Raw genomic sequence first — 25,388 nt, 5'->3', positions numbered from 1 at the left:
ATACCCCTCGGGATCTTGAATACCTCTATCAAGTCTCCTCTCAGCCTTCTTTTCTCCAAGGAAAACAGTCCCAACCTCTCCAATCTATCCTCATAGCTACAGTTCTTCATCCCGGGAATCATTCTTGTGAATCTCCTCTGTACACTCTCCAATGCCTTCACATCCTTCCTCAAGCATGGTGTCCAGAACTGGACACAGTACTCCAGATGAGGCCTAACTAGTGTCTTATACAAGTTCAACATGACTTCCTTACTTTTTGTACTCAGGGCCCCTATTAATAAAGCCTAAGATACCATATGCTTTATTAACTGCTCTCTCAACATGCCCTTCCATCTTCAATGACCTAGGTCCATCTGTCCCTGCACCTCCTTTAGAGGTTCTCCCTTTATTTTATATTGTCTCACCATATCTTTCCTGCCAAAACGAATCACCTCACACTTCTTTGCATTGAACTTCATCTGCCACTTACCTGCCCAATCCACCAGTATGTCTATGTCCTTTTGATGTTCAAGACTATCCCATCGCAGTTAACAACATTTCCCATCTTTGTATCATCTACAAATTTTGAAATCATGCCCTGCACACCATAGTCTAGGTCATTAATGTACATCAGGAAGAGCAAGGGTCCCAACACTGACCCCTGGGGAACTCTACTACAAACCTTCCTCCAATCTGAAAATCTACCATTTATCACTACTCTCTGTTTCCTGTCACTCCTATACTCCTATAGATTGTCATGGCCCATGTGCTTTTGCAAGGGGAAAGCCTATATTTTGTGCTGGGATGATGGTTCCTTGAACTAGGTTTTTCTAAGATCTGATTTTTGCTAAAGCATCTGGCTTCCACTAAATGATCATGGGACCAGGCTGCCTGGGAGATAAACAATAGAGGGGAAAAAAAGGTCGACATAAGTTAATTATAGGGGTGTAATTCTGTGTTGAAGCAGTTCAGGTTTGAGAACAAGCTGGCTGCAGAAGAGAAAACATCTCTCTTAGAGTTCATTTTAAATTTTGTGTGTTGGTTAAAAGAGTTTAAAATCTTGTTAACTGAAGGACTCCTAACACTGATTTGAACATGTGGGATAGCCAAGCTGACAGGTAGAGAAAGAGTTTCAGATACAAGACTTCAGAGTTAAAGGATATTTAAACCAGGAGAGTTGTGACCCAAGGTGGCTACACTTAAGATGCTAGACACGCCTGTGTTGAACAAGGAATTTGCAACCTTAGGACAGTTGGAGTGGATTTGAAGGGAAAACCTTGCTAGTAGTAAGTGGAAGGCCAAAGAAACTTCAACCCTTATACAAATCTTCTGAGTAATGCTCAGACCAAGTGATTAATTTTCCAATTTTGATAAGTATCTGACTTGAATTTGGGGTGTAAGTCTAACGGATGTAGAAGGAAAGTGGAGGTTAGGAGTTCGGTTTAGATTATAAGTAACTGAGTTCATTGTAATTTTGATATCTTTCAGGTAACTGGTTAACATAGAATGTAGTTATTAGGATTCATGATCTTTGATTTTGGTATAGCAAAATTCTTTTGCTTTGAAAAGTGAACTTAACTTTGTGGCTTCAATCTTTTGGTAAATACCTGGGGCTTCAGATCCAAAAAAAACCCTAAACATATTACTGGTCTCTACCGAGATCATAACAATTCGGGGTCTCGTCGGAATCGTAACAACTGGGGACTGGCCCAGGATCGTAACAAGACAACCAGAATTGTAGAAACATACATTGATCTCAAACCAACCACAGTAACCAAGTCTGGGTGTATCAGCAAACCAGTGTTCTGCTTCAGAGACTCATAAGTTTATCATTTTATATAATTGTATACTTAAACACAGAATGTGATGTATATGCTCATATAATCATCAAGCAGAAGATAGGAGCAGTCCTAGAGATCAGATGTGTTATCTAACCTCCTAGATATGGTATATAGTTTCATGTCTTCAAATAAAAGAACCCACCTAAATGAGTTACCAATCCTCTTCATTTGGTTGGAATGTCTAAGGTAGAAAATACAACGCTGATAGCCATAAGTGTCTATGATGTCTGTCATCATGTGTACCACCTCTTGTAAAACCTATCTAGATTTCTTAGTCTACATTTTGTGGAACTAGCTTCATAGGATGTCATGAATAATAGAGAAGACTTGAAAGAAGAATAAGCAGATGCAATAAAAGACTAGTCATCCCACCATCTCAATCATGTACCCATGGCTTTCCCCTAGTTTCACCCATTACTTGGACAACAATCTGTAAGATTATGTCGCTAAAGAAATTTTTTTAACCTCAAAACAGTTAGCTGCTTCAGTACTGGAATCAGAGAGAACATAGGCATACATCAGTTACCAGGCTGTTCCACTGGGCGGTCTGCCTCAGTGTCAGCTGACACCATGGCTTGTTTGCTGATGATAACACTTGGTGCAGACCCGGGTGATTGGCTGCATGAGACCTAGTACATTCTGACTACCCCAGTCTGCACCATCATGTGATACTTGTTGTCAATTCTGGAACCACACTACAGGAAGTGCAAGAATGACTGGAGATGAGAGGAGTGAAGGCAAAAGAAAAGGTTCCTGAGTTTTCCAATGTATCTGTGGATGTTCTACTTGCTGAAGTGAGAGCTGTAAGGAGGCACACAGGACGCCCATAAGAAGGTGGTAGAAACATTGTGGAGAGAGGAGGCAAAGGTACAACCTCTTGCTATCACCACTGCAGAACTGCCACACATAGCAGAAAGAAATTAAAATTAATAACATAGGAACAGCAATAGGCCAGTTAGCTCTTCGAGGCTGTTCCACCATTCATTAAGATCGTGGCTAATCTGCAGCCCAACTTCATATCCATGCCTTTTCCATATCCCTGAATTCCATTGGCTAACAAAAACCTATCAATCTCATTTTTAGAATTAACAATTGATCTAGCATCAATTGCCATTTGTGGAAGAGAGTTCCAAACTTCTCTTTGCATGATGAAGTATTTCCTAATTTCACTCATGAAAAGTCTGGCTGTAATTTTTTGACTTTTCCACGCAACCCTAGACACCCCAACTAATGGAAATAATTTCTCTCTATCTATTCCATCTGTTCCCTCTAACATCTTGAAAACATCAATCTAATTGTCCCTTGAGTATCTAAATTCCAGAGAATACAACCGGGGTTTCTTTAATCTCTCCTCATGATTAAACTTTTGGAGTCCAGGTATCATTCTAATAAAACTACGATGTACTCCCTCCAAGGCCAATATATTGCATAGGATTATACAGGATAAATGGTACAGTAACAGGCTATTTGGCCCAACCAGTCCATGTCGGTGTTTATGCTCCACTTGATCTTCCTCCCAGCTTTTCTCATCTAACTCTACCATCATTACCACCCATTCTCTTCTCCCTCATATGCTTGTCTCGTTTCCCCTGAAATGTATCTGTACTATTCACTTCAACCATTCCCTGTGAGAGTGAGTTCCACATTCTCACCACTTTTGATAAAGAAGTTTCTTCTGAATTCCCTATTGATTTTTTTGGCGGCTGTCTTATATTGGTGGCCTCTTACTTATACTCTTCCCCACAAGGGGAAACATTCTCTCTATATTCACTTTGTCAAAACCTTACATAATTTTAAGACCTCTATTAGGTCATCCTTCAGCTTTCCTGTACTAATCCATGTATCTCTGGTACCATCCTTGTAAATCTTCTCTGCACCCTCTCCAGTGCCTCTGTATCCTTTCATAATATAGCAAACAGAACTGCACACAGTACTCTAACTGGGGTCTAACCGAGGTTCAGTACAAGTTTAGCATAACCTCGCTACTTTTCAATTCTATCCCTCTAGAAATAAAGCCTAGTGCTTGATTTGCTATTTTATGGCCTTGCTAACCTGTAGTGCAACTTTTATAGATTGGAGTATTTGTCCTCCTGAAATCCCATCGTTCCTCTACCACACCTTGACTTGCACTTCCAAGTAAGTGATTTCCCTATTCTTCCTACCAACATGTACTAACTCACATTTGTTAGTGTTGGACTTCATTTGCTAATTTTTTGCACATTCTGCATGTTTATTAATGTCCTCCTGTAATGTATTGTTCTCCTCAGTATTGATTATTCCCCCCTTCCCCCCAACAATTTGGTGTCACCTGCAAATTTAGAAATTCTGTTTTCGATTCCAAAGTCCAAATTATTCATGTAAATTGTGAACAGCAATATCCTTCCTCAGGTGTGGTGTCCAGTGCCCAGGACTAGTCACATATTCTGACTATGGGCTAACCAGGGCTTTGTATAGCTGAAATATGACTTCTGTCCCTTTGTATTCTAGCCCTCTTGATATAAAGGCCAACATTTCATTAGATGTTTTGATTATTTTCTGTATCTGTTCATGGCATTTTAATGTTCTACATACGTGGACCTCCAAGTCTTTGGAGCTCCACTGTTTCTGGCTCTTCACCATTTAGAAAGTACCTTGTTCTATAGGTCCATCATGGATGACACATAATTGCCTGCATTTAACTTAATTTGCCACAGTTTTACCCATTCACTTTATCTATTAATATCTTTTTATAATGCTATGCTTCCATCTATCCTGCTTACAATGTTGCCTATCTTTGGGTCATCAACAAATTTGGATTTGTGGCTTTCTATCCCATCATCTAGGTCATTAATGAATTCAGTGAATAAATGAGGCCCCATCACAGGTCCTTTTGGGACGCTGCTAGTTACATCATGCTAATTAGAGTACCTGTCCGTTATCCCTACTCTGGTTTCTTCAGCTCTGCTGATTTCCTAACTAGGTCAATAATTTGCCTTCAATTCCATGAGCTTCAACTTTAGCCAACAGTCTCATATGAGGGATTTTATCAAAAACCCATCTAAATAACATCCATAAATATTCCCCTGTCCAGTACTTCAGTCACCTCTTAAAAAAAATTCAATCAGGTTCTTCAGTCATGACCTATCCTTTACAAATCCATGCTGGCGCGCTCTGATCAGCTGAAAAGTTTCATGGTGTTAAGCCACCCTATACTTAATTATAGACTATAGTAATTCCCTGTCAACAAATGTTAGGCTAATTTATGTATAAATCCCTCGTTTCCTTCTCTCACCTTTCTTAATGGCAGAGTGGCAAGCACAGATTCCCGATCTAAAGGATCTGTTCCTGAATCCAGAGACACTGAGCCAGGGAGATTTGAGATGGAGTCATCAATTGCTGATGTGTTCACTCAGGACAGTCTCGCTTCCACATACTCCCAAATACTGCAGTCCAGGCACACAACCTGATCTACAATAGCAGCTTGAGTAGTTACAGCACAGGAGGAGGCCAGGAACAGCACTATCAAATCTCTTCTTAACCTTTCCTTAGGAGAACATCCCCAGTTTCTCTAATCTGTCTACATAAGTGAAGTCCCTCATCCCTGGAACCATTTTTGTACATCTTTTCTGTACCCTTTCTAAAGCCTTCACACGTTTCTAAAGTGCAGTGCCCAGAATTGGACACACTACTCCAGTTGAAGTCAAACCAATGTTTTATAAAGGTTCATCATATTTTGCTTGCTTATGTACCCTGTTTTGATTTATAAAGCCCAGGATCCCTTATGCCTTTTTAACCATTTTCTTAACCTGCCCTGATGCCTTTAATTATTTGACCAAATATATCCCTAGATGTCTCTGTTTCTGTACCCCCTTTAGAATTGTAGCCTTTAGTCAATATTGAATCCTCTTCTTACCAAAATGTATCATTTATATACATTAAACTCCACCTGACACATGTTGGCCCATTCCACCACTCATATGCCCTCTTGAAGTTATCACTATGCTCCTCAAAGTTCACAATACTTCCAAGTTTTGTGTCATCTGCAAATTTTAAGATGTGCTCTATTCAGCCAAGTCTAACTCATTGACATATACCAAGAAAAACATTGGTCCCAGTACTGACCCCTAGGGAACACACTGTATATCTTCCTCCAGTCTGAAAAGCACTGTTTACCACTACTCTCTGTTTCCTGTCATTCAGGGAACATTGTATCTATTCCACCACTGTATCTTCTATTCCATGGGTTGCAATTTTGCTGACAAGTCTATTATGTGGCACTTTATCAAACGCCTTTTGGAAGACCATATACACCACATCAACTGCATGACCCTCATCAACCCTCTGTGTTACTTCATTAAAAATTTCAATCAAGTTAGTTAAACATGATTTGCCTTTAACAAATCCATCCTGGCTTTCCTTAATTAATCCCTCCTTTTCCAAGTGACTGTTAATTTTGTCCTAGATAATCATTTCTCAAAGCTTTCCCACCAGCAAGGTTAAACTGATTTGCCTGTCGTTGCTGGAACTATCGTTGCACCCTTTTTAGAACAAGAGTGTAACAATTGCAATTCTCCTGTCCTCTGGCACCCCCTGCCCCCCCTCCTCCCCCAACCCCATATCTAGGGGGGATTGGAAGATTATGGCCAGTACCTGCATTATTTTCACCCTTCCCTCAACATCCTCAGATGCATCCCATCTGGTCCTGGTGACTTATCAACTTAAATTACAGCCAGACCTTATAGTACCTCCTCTGTATGAATTTTTAGCTCATCCAATATTTCAGTTACCTCCCCCTTCACTATGACTTCTGCAGCATCTTCTTCCTTGGTAAAGGCAAATGCAAAGTACTCATCTCAGCTATGCCCTCTGCCTCCATGCATAAATCCCCTTTTTGGCCCCCAATCGGCCCCATCCTTCTCCTTATACTCTTTTACTATCATATGCCTATAGCTTCCAGTCTCTTCTCATATTCTCTCTTTACCTCTCTTACCTCTTTTTTTCACTTCCCATCTGAACTTTGAATAGTCAGCCTGGTTCTCACTTCTTCGTCAACTCAATATCTGTTATGAACCCCTTTTTCTGCTTCATCCCTATCTCTTATCATCGAGGGAGCTCTGGTTCTGGTTGTCCTATCTTTCCTTCTTGTGACATTTTACCTCGACTGTACCCAAATTATTTCGTCTTTAAAAGCACCCCATTGTTCCACTAGAATTTGAGCTGCCAATCCTTGATTCTAATTTACATGTGACAGATCCATTATCATTCCACTGAAATTGGCCCTCCTTAAGTGTTTTTACACTGGATTGGTTCTTGTCCTTTTTCATGGCTGACTTAAACTTTATATACTATGGTGAATGTTTCCTAATTGTCCCCCTGTTGATACTTGATCCACTGGATGCACATTTGCCAGAACTGGACCCAACAATGCCCCCCTTCCTTGTTCTGAAACATGGGGCTGAATTATACACTGGGGGCATGGTCCTCACCCCTTGGCAAAATTGTCAGGAACAGGCTGATAATTGATGTGAGGCAGGCCCTCCGCCACCAATCAGGTGAGGGCCTTAGCATGCAAAGCAGGCAGATCATGAAATCAATCAGCATGCATTTTTGATCTCAACGTTTCAGCTAAAGCCGTCCCTTAACTTTGCACAGCTGGAATGTGTGTTCAGCAGCAGGAAGGACATCTACCTTTGCTGTTTGAAAACACCTGAGTTCCTTATGTGAGTCTTTATGTCACTCCTCGCGACGTAGAGGGTCTGAGTCTTCATTTCGCTCCTCAATGTTGTAACTACCTCCAGGAGTGACCACAACCGGGTGGCTATGTGGAGGATCAGGGCAAAATATTGTACGATATGACCAAAGTCCACAGGATCAACCAAGCCAGGAGGTTCACACCACAAAGAACCGAGCCGGTTCAGGTTTGTTGTTGGAAAAGTCTGGAGATGTTTACCCATAAACCATTATTTGACATGTTTTGTATAAAGAAAAACATACAACAGCACATGAACAAGAACAAGACCAAACAAAGCTACAATGCATTGCTAAATACCATACCCAGCAACTGGGATCTGGCATACCATTGTAAACCCTTGCCCAACCCATTCGGGATCAGGTTTAAAATGTCATACTTGAAAAATCTCTTTGGTTCCCGCATTCCCGCTAATTGCCATCACCGGCAAATCCACTCCAGATGGCCACCATGAATTGAGAAGGGATACCGACTTCCATCCTTGGTATTGCCTTTCGCAGACTGCTGGGCTCTTGCAAGATGTTTATTGACGTTCCTCATGAACGTTGGCCTGGGTCGAGGACGCTTGTCCCTGGAAGTCCTGCAGCTGTCCGTATCCCCATGTACATCCAACCCTATGTACACGATTGCTTACCTGCAGCCAGTGGAGTCAAACTTAAAGGGATTATCAGTTACTTCACGCATCAGTTGGTTGTTGATTTCTCCTAGCTATTGCTGCAGTTCTACAAGTGTTTGGTACTTTCTATGGTTGTTTCAAATTGCAGAAGTCTACAGGGAAAAGTGTGATGAATGCTGAAGGACTTCTTGCTGACTTCAAGGCTTTTACCTAAACCAGTTGGTCCCTGACATAGTGCATGAGTATTTCCCCTGAAGTTCAGCATGACTTGAAGAATGAACAGAGGCCATGCAGAGCAGGACAAGCTGCTGAAAAAAAGAGAAGGACAGGGAGGGGGACTCTCAGAAGGAGGCCACATCCACATTCAATGAGCAATTCTTCAACATGAACCTCAGAAAAGAACAATATGTGAGATGTCAGCACTTTAGTAAGGGCGCCCTCATTGAAGAATGCCACCTGCTGCAGCCACATTACTAGTGACTATGAGGGTGACTGTGGCAATCAATGTTTGTGTATCAGGATCCTTCCAAGCTGGACCTGGAGCTATTTGCAACATTTTGCAGTTTAATATCTACGGTTGTATGAGGGAGGTCACTGAGGGTCTATTCAGTGAAAGCTTACTACATTTCTTTCTCCCCTGCCAGAGACGAGCGGCTTCACTAGGATTGCAGGCTTCCCCACGGTGCAAAGCACCATTGACCACGTGCATGTCAACTCTATCTTGTGTTGAAATCGCAAGGGATTTCATTCCTTCAATGTCCAGCTGGTGTGTGACCATAGACAGCACACTGTGCAGGTCCACATCTGGTATCCTAGCAGCAGCTAAGATGCCTTCCTTCTGCAACAGTTTACTGTGCATTTAGCCTTCACAGCAAAACAAAGGGTGGCTACAGGGAAATAAGGGCTATCTGCTGCTGACATGGTTAATGACTCAATATGCAACCCATGTATACATGCATACGGTGAAAACCATGATGCCACATGAAGTGTGGTAGAGCAGATCATTGTCATGTTAAAGGAACACATCTACTGCTGGACCACTCTGAAGTAGCCCTGCAGTATTTGGCAGAGTGGGCTTCAAGATTCGTGGTGGTCTGCTGCATGTTGCACAATCTCACCATCATGAAGGGGCAGCCTTTGCCATCAGGTATACATTGAGCAAATTTGGAGCAGCAGCATGAGGAGGAGAAAAGGAAGAAGAATAGAGGTGGAGCTCTCGATAGTCCTTTTCTGCCTGAGTTGTCCATGAAGAATTCATCCATGTGAGATACCAGTAACTGCAACCCAATTCTCATTCACCGTCACAAAACGACTGTGTCAATGAGAAAGTAGGCAATTTCCAAGAACTGTTGTTAGATTCCCCATATAGAATGCAATATATGTTGCTGTTGTCAAAGTTATGTTCCATATTCTGTCAATTTGTGATTAGTCATTTTGTTACTGCATACTGATGAGAATATATCAAATTAAATGACATGAGAATTACATTGTTTATATTCCAAAAAAAAAACTGCACCTTAGAAATATTGGATATATCTTGTGAGCTTAAGTTAAGACTACCCTTTCTATGTGTTAACAATCATAGATTTGGTGCTTTTCCATTCATGCATTCGTTAATTGCCACAACATCAGCATAATATGAAGTTTTAAATAAGAAAATATTATGGAAGTATAGTAAAATTAACTGAAACTTAATTTATATGTCAGGTCAACCATTTAATTTTAAGCCAGTTTGTGGAGTCAAATAAATTTTAATTCCCCATGTGCTGCTGGAAATGGGATTTATTATGGCACTGTCTATTTTAAATGCCAATTTTTCAAATCAATAACCTTTTTAACTGGAGTTTAATTAAACTTGTGTTTTTTGTCCTATGCCTCGTTCCTTTCAAAATGAGTATAGTGAAAATGAATGCCTAGTTCACAAATCTTGAAACGTTAAAATCTTAGACTAGTAACTTGCAAGTGAAGTACAGAAATAAATAATGATTTCCTCATCCACAGTAGGCAAGGCAGATGGGTAGATAAATTGGTCCTCCTCATATACCATTACATAAACAAATACACCTAGGCATCCAGCATACTTCGTTTACTTAAACAAATCCTTGTATATGGGATTCATGATGCATCCTTGGCCCCCTCCTCATATACATGCTGCCCCTTGGCAAAGTCATGCACAGTGCAGATACAGAGTCAGCTTTCACATATACACTGAGAACAGTTGGTTTTACCCCTCTGACCCTCACCGCTGCTCCTTTGCTGTCAGGCTGCTTACCCAATATGCAGTCTTGGACAAATGTATATATTTTGTCCAGCTAAACATTTGGAAGTAAAAAGCTTTGATCTTTAGCTTCCAATACAAACTCTGCATTCTTGCTACCGACTGCAATCTTACTTTCTGACTGCTGGCTTACGCTGAATCAGACTGTTTGCAACCTACCATCCTGTTCAACTCCAAACTGAGATTCTCACCCTGTTTCCTCTCCATCACAAAACCTAGTTACTTCCACTTCCATAGCGTCGTTCACGTCCATTCCTAATTCAACCATCCCCTGCATTTTATGAAGGGTCGAGGATATGAAGATGAACAGGGAGATCTTTGGGAGAATTGTCTCTGAAGGTAATAAAGGCATTTGAACAGCAGGTAGAACCCACTGTCTCATCTCTTGTACAGAGGTAAATGTAGAATATGTATTCTGTGATCCATACTTGAAATTTAGACTAAATAACACTAACACATTGTTGAGCATATTTAATTTTGGAATGAAGATGTTTTCTGGAGATTAAGAGGGCGATGATGCAACACCTTTCTAAATGGCACCGATATATCACAATGGTATTTTATTCAATCTAGGTATGTATACATTATTATGGTCCTGGACCATTCTCCCAAGTTCTTAGTAAGGTCCAGTTAGGAATCAGTAACTTTTTGTTAAAAGTAGACAAAGGTTGAGATCCAAGAGAATAAAGCTACAAGACTCCACGGGTTTAGAACAAATAAAAATAAACTTTAATGTACAAGGTCAGAAAGATAAAACACTTTACAATATTTATCTTATGCTCTAAAATCCAGGGTTAATATGAGGTACATGTGAATTAACAGACAAGCTGTGGCAAACACCACACTGCACAATAAATGGCAGATGCATCCAAGACAGATTCCACAGATTTCTCAATAAACCCAACCAGACATCAGTAAACACTGTAAGTAACCAGTCTTGTTGAAACTCTCTCTCTCTCTCTCTCACATGGCATTCCAGTCTTCATCTTTAAAGATCTTACCTTGAAATCCTCTCCAAAAGTCACTCCAACTTGGACAGGTTTCAATCTCATCTCCCATGATTCTGTTCTGCTAGATTCCCGAGTTTGTGCTCAAGCACCAACTCACATGCACAACTTTTGCTCTTCAGCCATGCTGAGCAGAATACTACTACTCCAAAGGGGGTTACCTTTGCCCCAATGACCTGCAGCACAGAACCACCAATCTTCTGCTGCCTTCTTCAATCACCAGGGCTTCTCCTGAGCCCACTTTAGTCTTCAGGGCTTTTCCTGAGCCCTCTTCAATTGCCAGTGCTTCTCCTGAGCCCTCTTTGATCACCAGGGCTTCTCCTGAGGCCTCTCTGATCGCCAGGGCTTCTCCTGAGCTCTTTTTGATCACCAGGGTTTCTCCTGAGCTCTTTTTGATCACCAGGGCTTCTCCTGAGCCCACTTTAGTCTTCAGGGCTTTTCCTGAGCCCTCTTCAATCTCCAGGGCTTCTCCTGAGCCCTCTTTGATCACTGGAGCTTCTCCTGAGCCTTGTAGATCACCAGGGCTTCTCCTGACCCCTCTAGATCACCAGGACTTCTAAGCCCTCTTCAATCTCCAGGACATCTCCTGAGCCGTCTTCTATCGCCAGAGCATCTCCTGAGCCCTCTTCAATCACCAGGGCATCTCCTGAGCCCTCACTATTTAAAGCCTGCTAACTGTGGCCCTTCTTCTGCTTGAAACCTCTTTCTCTGCTCCTCTTTCTCTTCAACTGGGACCTCTCCCTGCCCCCTGCCTGGGACTCTTCTCTGGTTATGGCACTCCGCTCTCAGGTCACAAGACCATGTTTTCATTTTACACAGGTGCACTGGGCCTGTCCTCGGCCCAAAGAACTACAAAATGTCGGATTGCACATGCACGCCCCCTCCCGGTCCACACATGCACAAAACTCCTGCGGCTTGTTGGGGCGTGGAGTGCCTGATCTCTGCTCCACGAGACAGTAAGTTAGATTTCGTAACACCTATTCCTTAAGAGAAAGAAAGCTTTGCTGTAGTGAAGGTTTCTTTGCAATGGGTTTACAATTTCTTTACAAGAAGTATTCAACATCATAGACTTCTGTTGTTACATACTGTACAGATAAACTTTTCAGTTTGTGCCACAATTACACATATTGTATCATAAAGTTAAAAAGGCTTAGCCAAGACAAAAGCAAGTACATGTAATATGTAGAATTAACTGGATTTTTAAATAATAGAATTATCATAACTCAGAATTTGCCTTTTCTTCTACACCTTTCCTTTAAATTCTGGACAGAACATCAACAATTACATGGTCTTTTTCCATAACCCTTTCATGGTCAATCAAAGGTAGTGAAGATGCATTAAAGTTCTCCTTAGGAACATCTTGACCAGCTTGTATTTCTATTTTGTGCCATGTGTTTTCAACCTTTCTGGTGTAACTGGAACATTGAAACACATGTATTAGGAGCAAGAGTAGGCCATTTGGCCCTTTGAGCCTGCTCCATCATGCATTGAGATCATAGCTAGTTGTGGTCTCAACTTCACTCTGCCATCTGCCTCCCATAACCCCTGACTCCCTTGTTTATCAAAAAATCTGTCTAACTTTGCCTTGAATAAATTCAATGACCCAGCTTTCTGGGGAGGAGAATTCCATTTACTAACAACCCTCTGAGAGAAAAAATTCTCCTCATCTCTGTCTTAAACAGTAGACCTCTTTTTCTTAAACTCTGTTTCCTAGTTCTGTTCTCTCCCACAAGTGGAAACATCCTCCTGGTCTCCACCCTATCAAGTCCCCTCAGGATCTTATATGTTTCAGTAAGACACCTCTTGTTCTTATAACTCCAATGGGTATAGGCCTTCATAAGATAAGCCCCTCACCCCAGGAATGAGTCAAATTAACCTTGTCTGAACTGCTATTGCAATTATACCTTTTTTCAAATAAGGAGACAAAAACTGTGCACAGCATTCCAGCTGTGGTCTCACCAAGCCCCTGTACAGCTGCAGTAAAACTTCCTTACTTTTATATTCCATTCCCCTTGCAACAAATGCTAACATTCCATGTGCCTTCCTACAGCTAGTGATGTAAAATGAGGGCGTGACCTCTGCGCATGCTCCCTTTGTTGCTTTCTGTGAAGATTCCTGTGCTGACAGAGTTCTGCAGGACCCTCCATCGGAAGTTGAAGCCTTTTCAACCTATGCAGGTTTCTGTCTGATCAGAGTTGGAAACAGGGGCTCCAAATCTGATCAGAAGTTTTGGGCCAATATTGTAGATGTTATTTTTGTATTCTTCATGCTGTGTATTAACCTCAAATCCATGTACACTGCAATGCAGCCATATAAAATGCATTGCAATCTAAAACAATACTTGTACTCACCACAAGAAAATTCTTGTTTAATCACTGTAAAGTTTTCATCACAAAATCTGAATTTTTCTGACATGGAAATGACATCTGTTCCCAGAACGGTATTTTTCATGGCTTTGATCTAAGTTTCAATGCCACATAGCAATATTACTTTGGAGCCAATTTTATAAAATGTACCTTGGTAAATTGTTAGCATTTGTTAAAGTGCACAAGATGCCTAAAACACTTATTAGTTCAAATATTTAGGGAATAATGTTTATCAAAATTATTGTGTTGATAACCTATATTACTTCATTTTGGTTAGCTTAGAAGTGATCATACTGATATTCTAAAAAGTTTAGAATGCTATTTATGTTCACATTTACAGTTAGATTGGATATTCAGAAATTAAATTATTTAAACTCCCACAACACATGTACTTTAGATTTTGAAGCATGAGTTATAATTTAATTAGAAACTTGTGGTACAATACTAGTTATTTAAATATTAAAATGTTCTCAGGATCACTTTCTATTATCTACATTTATGAAATTCCATAAGATGTCAGATATTTCAAGTTCCCAAGATGATCTTAAAATTGTTCGTTGGTGGAGAGAAATACTCAGTAACCACATGTATTACTTTATGCTAATAGAGGATACAAATTTGAGGAAATCTTAATGGACATATTTCAATGACAGCTAGCAAAGAACATTTGCCATGATTAAGGATGGATTTGAATCTAGTTGAAAATGTGCTCTCATTAGAGCTCCCCAATGGAAGTTCCACTAAAAATGTTAAATTCCCCAGAAGAACAGCTGTGCAGCTGGAAAGCTTTGAAATCCACTGGGGACACCAGCTGAATTATTCCATTCCTGCAAAATGCCACTGTGCTGTCATATTTATTTTGTGATGCCCAACTTGACTTAAATAACCTTCCACAAGATAAAATGATGATTTTCTTGTTCCCTACAGATTTTACGAAGATACATCAAGGATTGGCTTGAAAGGAAGAAGCCCCCATTTGGAGTTATCAGCAGTTGTGTGCTCCTTATGATCATATATTCAACATTTTGTGATACTTTCTCCAATCCAAAGATTGACCTAGACACCTTTAGTCTGATTACAATTATTCTTATAAGTAAGTAATGAATGAGATTTGCTCACACTTTATGATAACCTTTCTTTGCTACTGTTAAGCACATCACTGACAGCTATTCCAGGATTAGAGTCCATAGTCAGTTATATGAAATCTGTGACTTATCTGCTGGTAACTACTACTGCTGGTGACTACTTGCTTATAGCAAACCTGCTAGCCATGCCACTTAAAACTGCAGATGAAATGTAAATGGAGTTAACTTTATTTTCCTTAGAAGTCACTAATCATGAGTGATAAGTTTCTTTCATATGTGCAGAAAACCTTTAGCTGATGGACTTTACCAGAAGCAAGTAAACAATAACAATCTTTAACAACGGGAGAGAAAACAAATCACTTTTTTTTGCATGATTTATTTTGTTTCAATGGATTTTTAAATTAATCCCCTTCGTAGGACAGCAGTCACTCATTTTGGGACAGTTTCATGGATGAAAGCAGCCCTTCTGTACCTCACTAAGTGGCATATGTTCATGCTAACCTTGTTAGCAGCCTGGCATTACTTCATATTATTATTATTATTAATAACTCATACTGGTGACCCAAAATGTTTTTCAAGTTCCTTGTGTTCAGGTTTACAGTAAGGCATTCCAGCTATTGGGATTCAGAGCACCTAACAGTCAAGGCTGATGCTGTTTATATAAACTGCGTTTTCTAGCTGGAGTTATTTTATAGCCAGGAGCAAGTGGCTGATCGTTTTTCCTGCCCCAGCCCAGAACTCTGAGGCCATTCGTAACACTCCCTTTTGAAATAAGCTGACAGCACATTCAGGGGATTCGACCTGAAAACTGTCAGCATTATTACTCTACAGGAAATGTTTCTTTTCTCTTTTTCAAATAGTTTGTTTCTTTACCAATGACTGTCATTTAAAATTTTGTCCTGTAACACAGGATTTATGTTTTTCTAAAATCAAATTAAATTGAATTAAAATTAAATTCTGAACTCCAGTGACAGAAGCTACGTACTCTTTGTCTAAAACTTAATTCTACCATTATAACTCCCGTTTTTCATGCATATAATTTCATACAGGTTTAATAATCTTACGAGTTTATCTAGCTATAACTTCTACTATAAATGATTTTTAAAAGCTTCAAGTTACACTTTAAGAAAAATGACTAGGGTCCAAGTGGCCTAGATCCTAATGATTGCCAAATATGGTTTCTTTGTTTGAACTACTTGATGTGACTGGTTAAATTTCCACTCAACAATTTTTTTTGTTAAGTCACATGTGAATATTATAGACATTTTAAAAAATGTGAAGTAGAATATTATAATGCTGTTTAATATTCAGGCAAAGTGTTCACAATTGCAGTAATAAAATTGCAAGTAGCAATGGATAGCTTGAAATTTTAATATCATTGTGCTTCTTGAAACTTACATTTGACAGTTGAAAAATTTGACAATTAACAGCTTACAATACAAGAAATATTCAACTTAAACTCCATATAAGATTAATGTATCTTCGTAGTTATTCAGGATCTGTTCCAATTGCATTGCAAACTGCATGCAATTTAACAATGTTTCTGAATTATTGAGGTTTATTAAATATTATTTTATTTTCTCTTTTAGCATTTTTCCTTCAGCTGAGTTTCATGTTTTTAACTTTTATCATTTCTACAAGGTGAGTAATCATATTTTGTATAAATTCATTTATATATTTTACTGTATCTGTATTTTCAAATGTAATATGGTTATTACAATATTTACATTAAAAAATTAGCCATAAGAATTTGTTTAGATAAACATATGTTCAGCTGCTCTTTTTCTTTCAGAAAAAAATCAGGTTTTACAGCTGCAGACACAGTTGCCATTATGTTCTGTTCAACACATAAATCGCTGACTCTTGGTGAGTAAATTTTGTTTTAGAAAATGCAACCCAGCAATACAATCTGTTCTTAAGTGATGTTTCAGTTTCTGTATTTCAGCAATTTGTTTATAATCACCTGTTAATACAGTGTGATTGTTGTTAAACCTGCTAGGATAGTGCAAGTAAACTACAGTAGTGACTTTAAAATTTGTCAACATTTTCAGTGTCAACTTAATTACTGAGTTGAATTGGTTGTATGATATCAGGGACTAATGTTGCACACTAAATATTTCAGTTCTTAAAACTTGTCAGTCAAAAATTATATCTGAGATATTTCTGGGGAGGCCTTTTGGACACGGAACTTCATCTTCATGAGAATACACTCTTGACTCCTGTCAATCCCCAGAGTCACAGGTGCCATTTTTGGTGTTCCTATATTAGCTGATAATGCTAAAAAGAAAAGCACTTAACCATTAGAAAATCAGTCGCCACCAAGGATCAGGTTACATGTACTTTACATAGGCATACATTGCATTGGAGCAGTTGCGGAGGCAGCAGTATAATTTACAACAGACCACATAATACTACTAATTCAACGTCTTTCAGTGATGCCTGACTTCTATCAGAATTTTAAATAAGCCAGGTCCTTCCTCAGATCTCTCCCTTGCCTGCTCATATTGTGCTTCTCTCTGGTCCCTGAAATAGAGGGATCTTGAGGCTTTGAATTTTTGTTGGTCCTTAAGCAGAATGTGGAATAGGCGGATAGGTGGAATTTCATATGCTTTCCAAGTGAGGAGAGATAAAACTAGCTGTTTTACACCACACCCCTCCACTTCCAGGGAGCATGAGAAAAGGAAGGGGAAACAATGGCTAGCAAAATTTGTAGGTGACAAAAAATTAACTGAATAAAGTCAGTTTAACTCCCAGTGCACTAAATACTTCTTTACCTTTTCCTTTTGTGAAAATACTGCTAATATTACCAAATCATCAAAGTCAGTACAATGCCAACAAGCAAGCTTTTTATTCTTTTGCACTGCTCCACTCCATTACACGTTTTATGTTTCATGTATAGGACCAGATTTTACTGAAAAAAATGATGCCAACGGAATGATGTATACCATTGTTAATGTGCAAGTTGGTCAGCAATATGCAGTTGTGAATTGCAAATTGCCACTAGTTCCTGGCTTATTTGCGGCATTCCACCATTGGCACTGTAAAAACAGCATCTTGTGCTTAAACTCCTCATGTTTTTCATGATGTTACTGCATTTGTGCATTAATTGTGTGTTAGCTCAACACAAAATTAAGTCTAAAAATTAACAGTGTAAGTGCCTTTTTAATAATGTGATAATTATTAATGACTGTCAATCAACCTTTTTTGCCCAAAAGTAAACAATTATGAATATTGCTGAAAAAAGAGACATGCTATCGAAGCTTTTTGTCTTGCACTCATCAGGACAGACAAGAATACCAAATTTCAAAGGGAACAACAGTTTATACTGCTTGAGGAAAAGGGTGCTGATTGGTTGGCAAGTGGACTCTGGTTGAGATGTTGCCATGAAGAATGCACCAGGGAACAATTGTCCCCCAAGCTTTTGTTTAATTGATAAAAGTGTAATGCCTAGACATGCTGTTTTTGTTTGCAGAGGACAAGGCCCTGTGTATGAATATATATGTAGCTTTTAGCAGATATAATTGAGCCACATTATGAGCCTGACTGATAATCCTAAATTGGCTGTTAGTGCAATTCTTAGCACACCGGGATTGCTTAGTAAGTGCTGTCCAATCGCAGATTTTATTTATTTATTTATTTATTTTATTCTTTCATGGGATGTGGGTGTCACTGTCAAGGCCAGCATTTGTTGCCCATTCTTAATTGCCCTTGTACTGAGTGGCTTGCCAGGCCTCTTCAGAGGGCAGTTAAGAGTCAGCCATACTGCTGTGGGTCTTGAGTCACATGTCAACCAGACCAAATAAGGATAACAGATTTTCTTCCCTGAAGGACATTAGTGAAAGAGATGAGTGTTTACTACAATCGATGATAGTTTCATGACCACTATTACTGAGACTAAGCTTTATATTCCAGATTTCTATTAACTGAATTCAAATTTCACCAGCTGCCATGGTGGAATTTGAACCCATGCCCCCAGAGCATTAGCCTGGCTCTCTGGATTACTAGTCTAGCAACATTACTATTATGTCACCATCTCCCCCCCAATAACACATCGAGTTACATCACAGTGTCAATATCACATCTAATATTAGCCAGCCTGTGCTTGCATAACTCAGAACGTAATGTCCAAGTACGGTCAGTACTCTGCCAGTTGCAAACAGCCAAAGGGACATGGTGTTTGATACGATCCACCGGTCACTGGGATGTATGTCCTACGTACCTGGCATCACACTGGCACAGAAATTCATATACCATATTACTCATTTGTGTGATAGACAGAATATCTTTTTGGTTTGGCCACAGTATTCTGTTAGTGGAGAATACCACTTTGTGTTGCTACTGCATGGTAGCAGCATGAAATGGCTAGCTTCACCTGTTGTTCAAATTTTTGAGACATTATACCTTCCAAGGTAATCTGAAGTAGACTGGGCATTTTTCAGGACTGAAAGTGGCAGCCTTAAGCTCATTCATGAGTTTGTGCGATATATACAGTGAGCACTGATCTGATCGGGATAGGCAGTATACCACAAAATAGCTTTGATGCACCCTATTTCAGCATCAAGCTTGCATGGTGAGCAAATGGCTCAAGGCCTTTTTATGAGATTGCCAGTAAGAGCCAATCTTATAGTGTGTGGAGCTGTACAAATCCCAATAGGTATATTAACCAGTGAAGGTAGGCTTACGGTAAGCAGTAATAGAGAACTCATTAGTGGATTCATGACAGGGAGCTCATTTGACTGCTCCTTTTCAAAGGCAAATTTGAACATGGGATGGAGCCCATTGAGGTGTGTAAAGAAATTCTTACGTGCAGCTGCAGATTCAAGTATAGCAAATGTATCATCTACATCTCAGAAATGTGCAAGAGGTAGGAAGTTAGGGGTTAATCCATCAAAAATACTCTTCTCATGGAAACCGACGAAAGTGTTAGCGAGAGTTGAGCCTAGGCGGATCCATGGTTTGTATTTGGGCAATAATGGTGTTGTTAAAGTTGAATTCAACTGTGCGAGTTGCTAAGTTCATAAGTTCAATGACAATGCCGGCGTCTCGAGATTGCCATGATATAGTGACATGACGCAAATGTCTAAGTCTTCCTCAAGCGACACATTAGTGAATAGGCTCGCAATGTCGAGTGAGCACATGGAAATGGCATTGCTATCGATACACAGGTCTTGTATAGTTTTCACAAAGCTGAAGAAATCCTTCACCATGTATGTGGAAAACTTGCTTGGAACTGTTTGCAGCACTTTACTCCACCATTTTGCTAATTCATGTTGTGCAGAACCAGTCATAGATATAATAGGGTGTAAAGAGACATCACTTTTATATGTCTTAGACAATTCACTCTCCTCCTCAGTCCCTCCCCTTTATTTCTCAATCCTTTAATCTCACTGGTTAAAGAGCTTCAGTGTTGCTCTCACTACAAATCGCGCTTCCAGTAACATCATGTGAAAAACATTTTAAAACCTAAATATGCAATTCTAAATCTAACTAATGAACCACGCTGTGAGGTGCCCTGCTCTAACAAAATCTATTCCATAATGATTAAAGTTTTGAAACGTACACAGTGAAAGGTTAAAAAGAGCATAAATTTAGGATTGGTAGGAAAAGGTTAACAGTGAAATTAAGAAGAAACCTTTTATTTTACGGGGCATGGGAAAAGGGCAGAGAAATTACACTGGAGTAGATACCACCAGAGGGGAAGTAGGGCGCAGGCCATTTTGGGTCACCAGTATGATTTAAAGTGGAAAACATGAAGTACAAGTTGTATAAATTGAAACAATTAGCTGGTATAATCCAGTTCATTATTATAATTGTATGTAACCTAATATGTTGATCACTTTAATTCTACCTTCCTGGATCTGCAATATATAAATATGCAGTAACAGATTGAACATTGGCTTGTCGCATCTTTCAGACATTCAGGGAATAAGTTTTCCAGGCCCTTGGAGGCAGGGGAGCAAGCAAAACCAGAGAAAAATGTGTTTGTGCCTCCTCCTGCTTTTCCCGGAAGCAGCTTCTGTTAGGTGACGGCAACACAACCGGCAGTGGTGGGAAACCAAGTAAGCTTATTAAATGGCAACTAGTAGCAAGTTTCCAAGGACAGTGCAATTTTGATAGCATCGCCTGGGCCCCATGCTGTCAGAACCCTCTCAGAAGAGGCGGCTGCATAGCGAGAGGTCAGTGTGGCATGAAAATAAGATGTAATTTGACCATTTAATGGTGTAAGCTGAGCACATCTGTGAGCAGAGGCTTGCCGTTGCAAGAGCAGCTCCTGGAAACCACTCTCTCAGGCAGTGCTTGGGGTACAAAAATGGTTGCCGATTCCCTCAGCCTTTTCTTGCAGCCAGTTCACTCCACCCTCCTTTAAGGCTTTGAGCTCAGCAGCACACTGACATCCAGCTGTTCCCTGAAGGCTGCTGGCTTGCTGGTTTGGCCTGCTCTCCTCCTCAACCTGCCAAGAAGCAAACCCAGAGGCAGCCCGCTTATTCAGCCCTTACTCTATATTTGTGGTATTTATTGTATATCTTTGGGCTTTGTTGCTTGAGTATCATAATGAATAATTGGCATTTATCTGCCAAAGAACATTGCTTTGGAATGAACTGGTATTGCTCTATGGGATGAGAGCAACCAGATGGAAATTGAAGAATATGCAGTTGAAAGATATCTTCTCTTGATTCACTGTTGTGTTTGCAAAGAAGGTTATTTGACAGGCATTGAAGATGAAGCAAAAACTTATCTACTACAGAGCTTGATAAGGAAGCAGATTGCAGTTTCTTTTTACATTTTCCATGGGGTGTGAGCATCGCTTACACAGCCAGCATTTATTGCCCATCCCTAGTTGCCCTTGAAAAACTGGTGGTGTGCTGCCTTCTTGAACCGCTGCAGTCCATGAGGTGTAGATAGACCCCACAGTGCTGTTCGGAAGGGAGTTCCAGGATTTTGACCCACCGTCAGTGAAAGAAGGGCAATATAATTCCAAGTCAGGATACACCATGAGATGGCGTTCCCATGCATCTGCTGCCCCGTCCTAAGTAGGATACAATGAGTTAATTTGCATCCAAGAGTCCACTAGGGTCCATATTGGTTAAAGACAGTTTGGCACAAATATTATGTGCCTCTTTCTCAGCATACTTCTTGTCACCTGAATAAATAATAGTAACACACCACTTAAGACATCAGCAGAGAGAATAGACAAAACATTTAAGAAGGAGCAGCAGTTCTGTTTTGGATCCCCAGTATAGAAAATGACAGTACAACTCGAGTGAGTGGAAAGCATTGTTTCAACAGAATGATGGCCAGCTTGAAGAACTATTGTTATGAAGAGGGACTTCAGATATTGCGACTATTTCCACTGGAGCAAAGAAGACAAAGAGGACATTTAGTGGAGAATTTTAAAATTGTGAAGAGTGCAGAGAGCGAAAATATTTCCTTGGTTGAGGAGTCTGTGACACCCGTTTACTGATTTAAAATTGTTGTTAAGGTGAGGAGAGGTGCTTGGAGAAATTTCTTCATCGTGGAACTAGTTGAGGCATGAATGCTTTGCAACAGGGTGTGGTTAAGGCAGAGTCTACTGTATCTTTTCAGAGAATATTGAATAACTATTTGAAGCATTGGTGGATATGAGAAGAAAGCATAACAGTAGGATTAGTTTTGGCTTGCTCGAGTAAAGAACCAGCATAGACAAGATGGGTTGAATGGTTTCTTTCTGTGCTGTAAATGTTTATAGTTCTATGCAATGGAATTGCTGTGAAGAGCAGCAAGAATGCGGAAAGCTTAAACTTTATATTCTGAAGAAAAGATTATGGGAGGCGACTCCATTTAATTATGAATAATATTAAATTACATAGGTAAGATCAACCCAGAATATTGCTCAACCAGTGAGACAAGAGACAATGGTCTAGAAATCCATTTGCACCTATTTTTGGTCACCCTTCCTGCACAGTGGTAAAAGCCCGTGATCTTATGTGGAGATCTGAGTAGCCCTGGATTTTGGACCTCAAACCTCATCGTAATGCATTCAGTAGGAGCCCACACAGCATAGTGTTCAAATGTCCAGGTAAATGTTCATGTTGAATTGCAAGGATCTGGAGGAGGAGTATCTTGGAGCCCATGATCGAGATTTGGTGGACCATCAAGTAGGAAGTTCATAAACCTTGGGAGTAGTGTTGGGGGGGGTGGGGGGGGTTGGGTAGAAAGATTGCAGTCCTCGGGAGCACTGTTGGGGGTTGGGTAGAATGATTGCAGCCTCAGGAGTACTACTGGGGAGTTGGGTAGAATAATTGCTGTCCTCAGGAGTACTACTGGGGAGTTGGGTAGAATGATTGCAGTTCTCGGGAGTACTGTTGGGGGTTCGGGTAGAATGATTACAGTCCTGAGGAGTACTGTTGGGGGGTTGGGTCGAATAATTGCAGTCCTCAGGAGTACTATTGGGGAGTTGGGTAGAATGATACCAGTTTTTGGGGGTACTTTAAGAGGTCGGGTAGGAAGATATCAGACCTTGGGAATACTGTTAAGGGGAGGGGTTGCACAGGAAGATTGCAGTCTTCAGGAGCACTGCTGAGGGGATCAGGTAGGAAGATGGCAGCCCTCAAGAATAGTATTGGGGGATCCAATAGGAAAAATGCAGGCCTCAGGAGCACTGTTGTGGGGGGGTCGGCTGACAAGACCGCAGATCTCGAGAATAGTGTTGAGAGGCCAGGTAAGAAGACTGCAGACCTCAGGAGCACTGATGGGGGATTGGGTGGGAAGATCACACTCCTCAGGTGTAGTGTTAGGAAATTAGGTGGTCAGGTACGATGCTCACAGACCTCAGGAGTGGTGTTGGGGGGTGGTGGATCAGAAGCTGGCGAGTGAGGAGTGCTGCCAACAACAAAAACAGCTTGTACTCATATAATGCCTTTAACAAAGTAAAGCGTCTCAAGGCACTTTATAGGAACATTGTAAAACAAAAATTTCACACTGAGCCACATATTAGGTCAAAATGGCCAAAAGCTTGGTCAAACAGGTAGATTTTAAGGAGTGTCTTCAAGGAGGAAAGAGAGGTAGAAAGGTTTAGGGAGGGAATTCCAGAGCTTGGCATGGAGTGAATCAAATCAGGAATGCTCAAGAGGCCAGAGTTAGAGGAGCACAGATATCCTTTTATTTCGATTCATTCATGGGATGTGAGCATCGCTGGCAAGGCCAGCATTTATTCCCCATCCCAAGTTGGCATTGAAAAGGTGCTGGTGAGCTTCCTTCTTGAATCACTGCGGTCTGTATGGTGTAGCTACAAGCACAGTGCTGATAGGTAGGAGTTCCAGGATATTTACCTAGTGATAATGAAGGAACAGCGATATTTTTCCAGGTCAGAAAGGTGCCTGAGGTGGTAGCGTTCCCATGTGCCTGCTGCCCTTGCTCTCAAGGCAGTAGAGACCTCAGAATTGGAAGGTGTGGTTGCAGGAACCTCCGTGAGTTGCTGCAATGGGGCTTATAGATGGTGCACTCTTTACCCATGATGTGTTGAAAATGGAGGCAATGATGGTTGGGGTTTCAGTGATGGTAATCCTGTTAGCTGTTAAGAGGAGGTGATTATCTCTTGTTGGAGATGGCCATAACCTGGCACTTGTGTGGCATGAATGTTACTTGTTGTTCGACCCAAACTGGAATGTTGTTCAAGTCTTGCTATATGCAGGTACTGGGTGCCTCATTATCTGAGGAGTTGTGAATAAAACTGAAAACTGCTCCATCATCAGCAAATGTACCGACTTCTGACCTTATAATGGAGATGAAGCAGCTGAAGATGGTTGGGCCTATCTCACTGCCCTGAGGAACTCCTGCAGTGATGTCCTAGAGAGACCTCCAGTAACCACAACTATCTTCCTTTGTTCTAAGTATGACTCTAGCCAGTGGAGAGTTATGCGCTGATTTATATCCACTCAGATTTTACTAGGGCCACTTGATGTCACACATGGTCAAATGCTGCCTTGATATCAAGGGCAGTCACTCTCACCTCAACTTTGGAATTCAGTTCTTTCATCCACACTTGGGCCAAACCCATAATGAGGTCCAGAGCCAAGTAGCCCTGGCAGAACCTAAACTGAGTAATGACAAACAGATTATTGCTGAGGAAGTGTTGCTTGATAGCACTGTCGACTACACCTTCCATTGCTTTCCTAATGATTGAAAGCAATCTGATGGTTGGTAATTGATAAAATTGGAATTTTTCTGCTTTACATAGGCAGGACATATCTGGAATATTTTCCACTCTGTTAGGTAGATGCCAGTATTGTATCTGCTCTGGAACGGCTTGACCGGAGGCATGGCTAGTTCTGGAGCACAGGTCTCCAGAACAACAAACGTTTTCAGCATACTATAGCTGGAATGTTGTCGGGGTTCATAACTTTTGCTGTATCCAGATATACAGATATCCTGTATCTTCACATGCACTGAATCTAATTGGCTGCAGACTGGCAGCGGTGATCGTGGGGAGAAACATTTCGGTATTTTTTT

The 25,388-nt window shown here is 40.6% G+C and overlaps 1 protein-coding gene across 4 annotated transcripts in view; it reads left to right on the top strand.

Moving 5' to 3' along the window:
• Window positions 1–25,388, top strand: part of slc10a7 (solute carrier family 10 member 7) — a 338,969-nt gene that overhangs the window by 247,272 nt on the left and 66,309 nt on the right. For all 4 annotated transcript variants that reach the window (XR_013576473.1, XR_013576471.1, XR_013576474.1 and 1 more), the window contains 3 exons: window positions 14,743–14,908; window positions 16,490–16,541; window positions 16,693–16,766. Coding sequence is in view for 1 of the 4 variants with exons in the window: in XM_078541098.1 (XP_078397224.1) it covers window positions 14,743–14,908; window positions 16,490–16,541; window positions 16,693–16,766 (292 nt within the window). In the remaining 3 variants the exon portion in view is untranslated. The remainder of the gene's footprint in view (window positions 1–14,742; window positions 14,909–16,489; window positions 16,542–16,692; window positions 16,767–25,388) is intronic.

The sequence above is a fragment of the Cetorhinus maximus genome, chromosome 1 (genome assembly GCF_964194155.1).
Source record: "Cetorhinus maximus chromosome 1, sCetMax3.hap1.1, whole genome shotgun sequence".
In the NCBI taxonomy this organism is placed as follows: Eukaryota; Metazoa; Chordata; class Chondrichthyes; order Lamniformes; family Cetorhinidae; genus Cetorhinus; species Cetorhinus maximus.
This window is presented reverse-complemented; position numbering and strand designations above follow the sequence as displayed.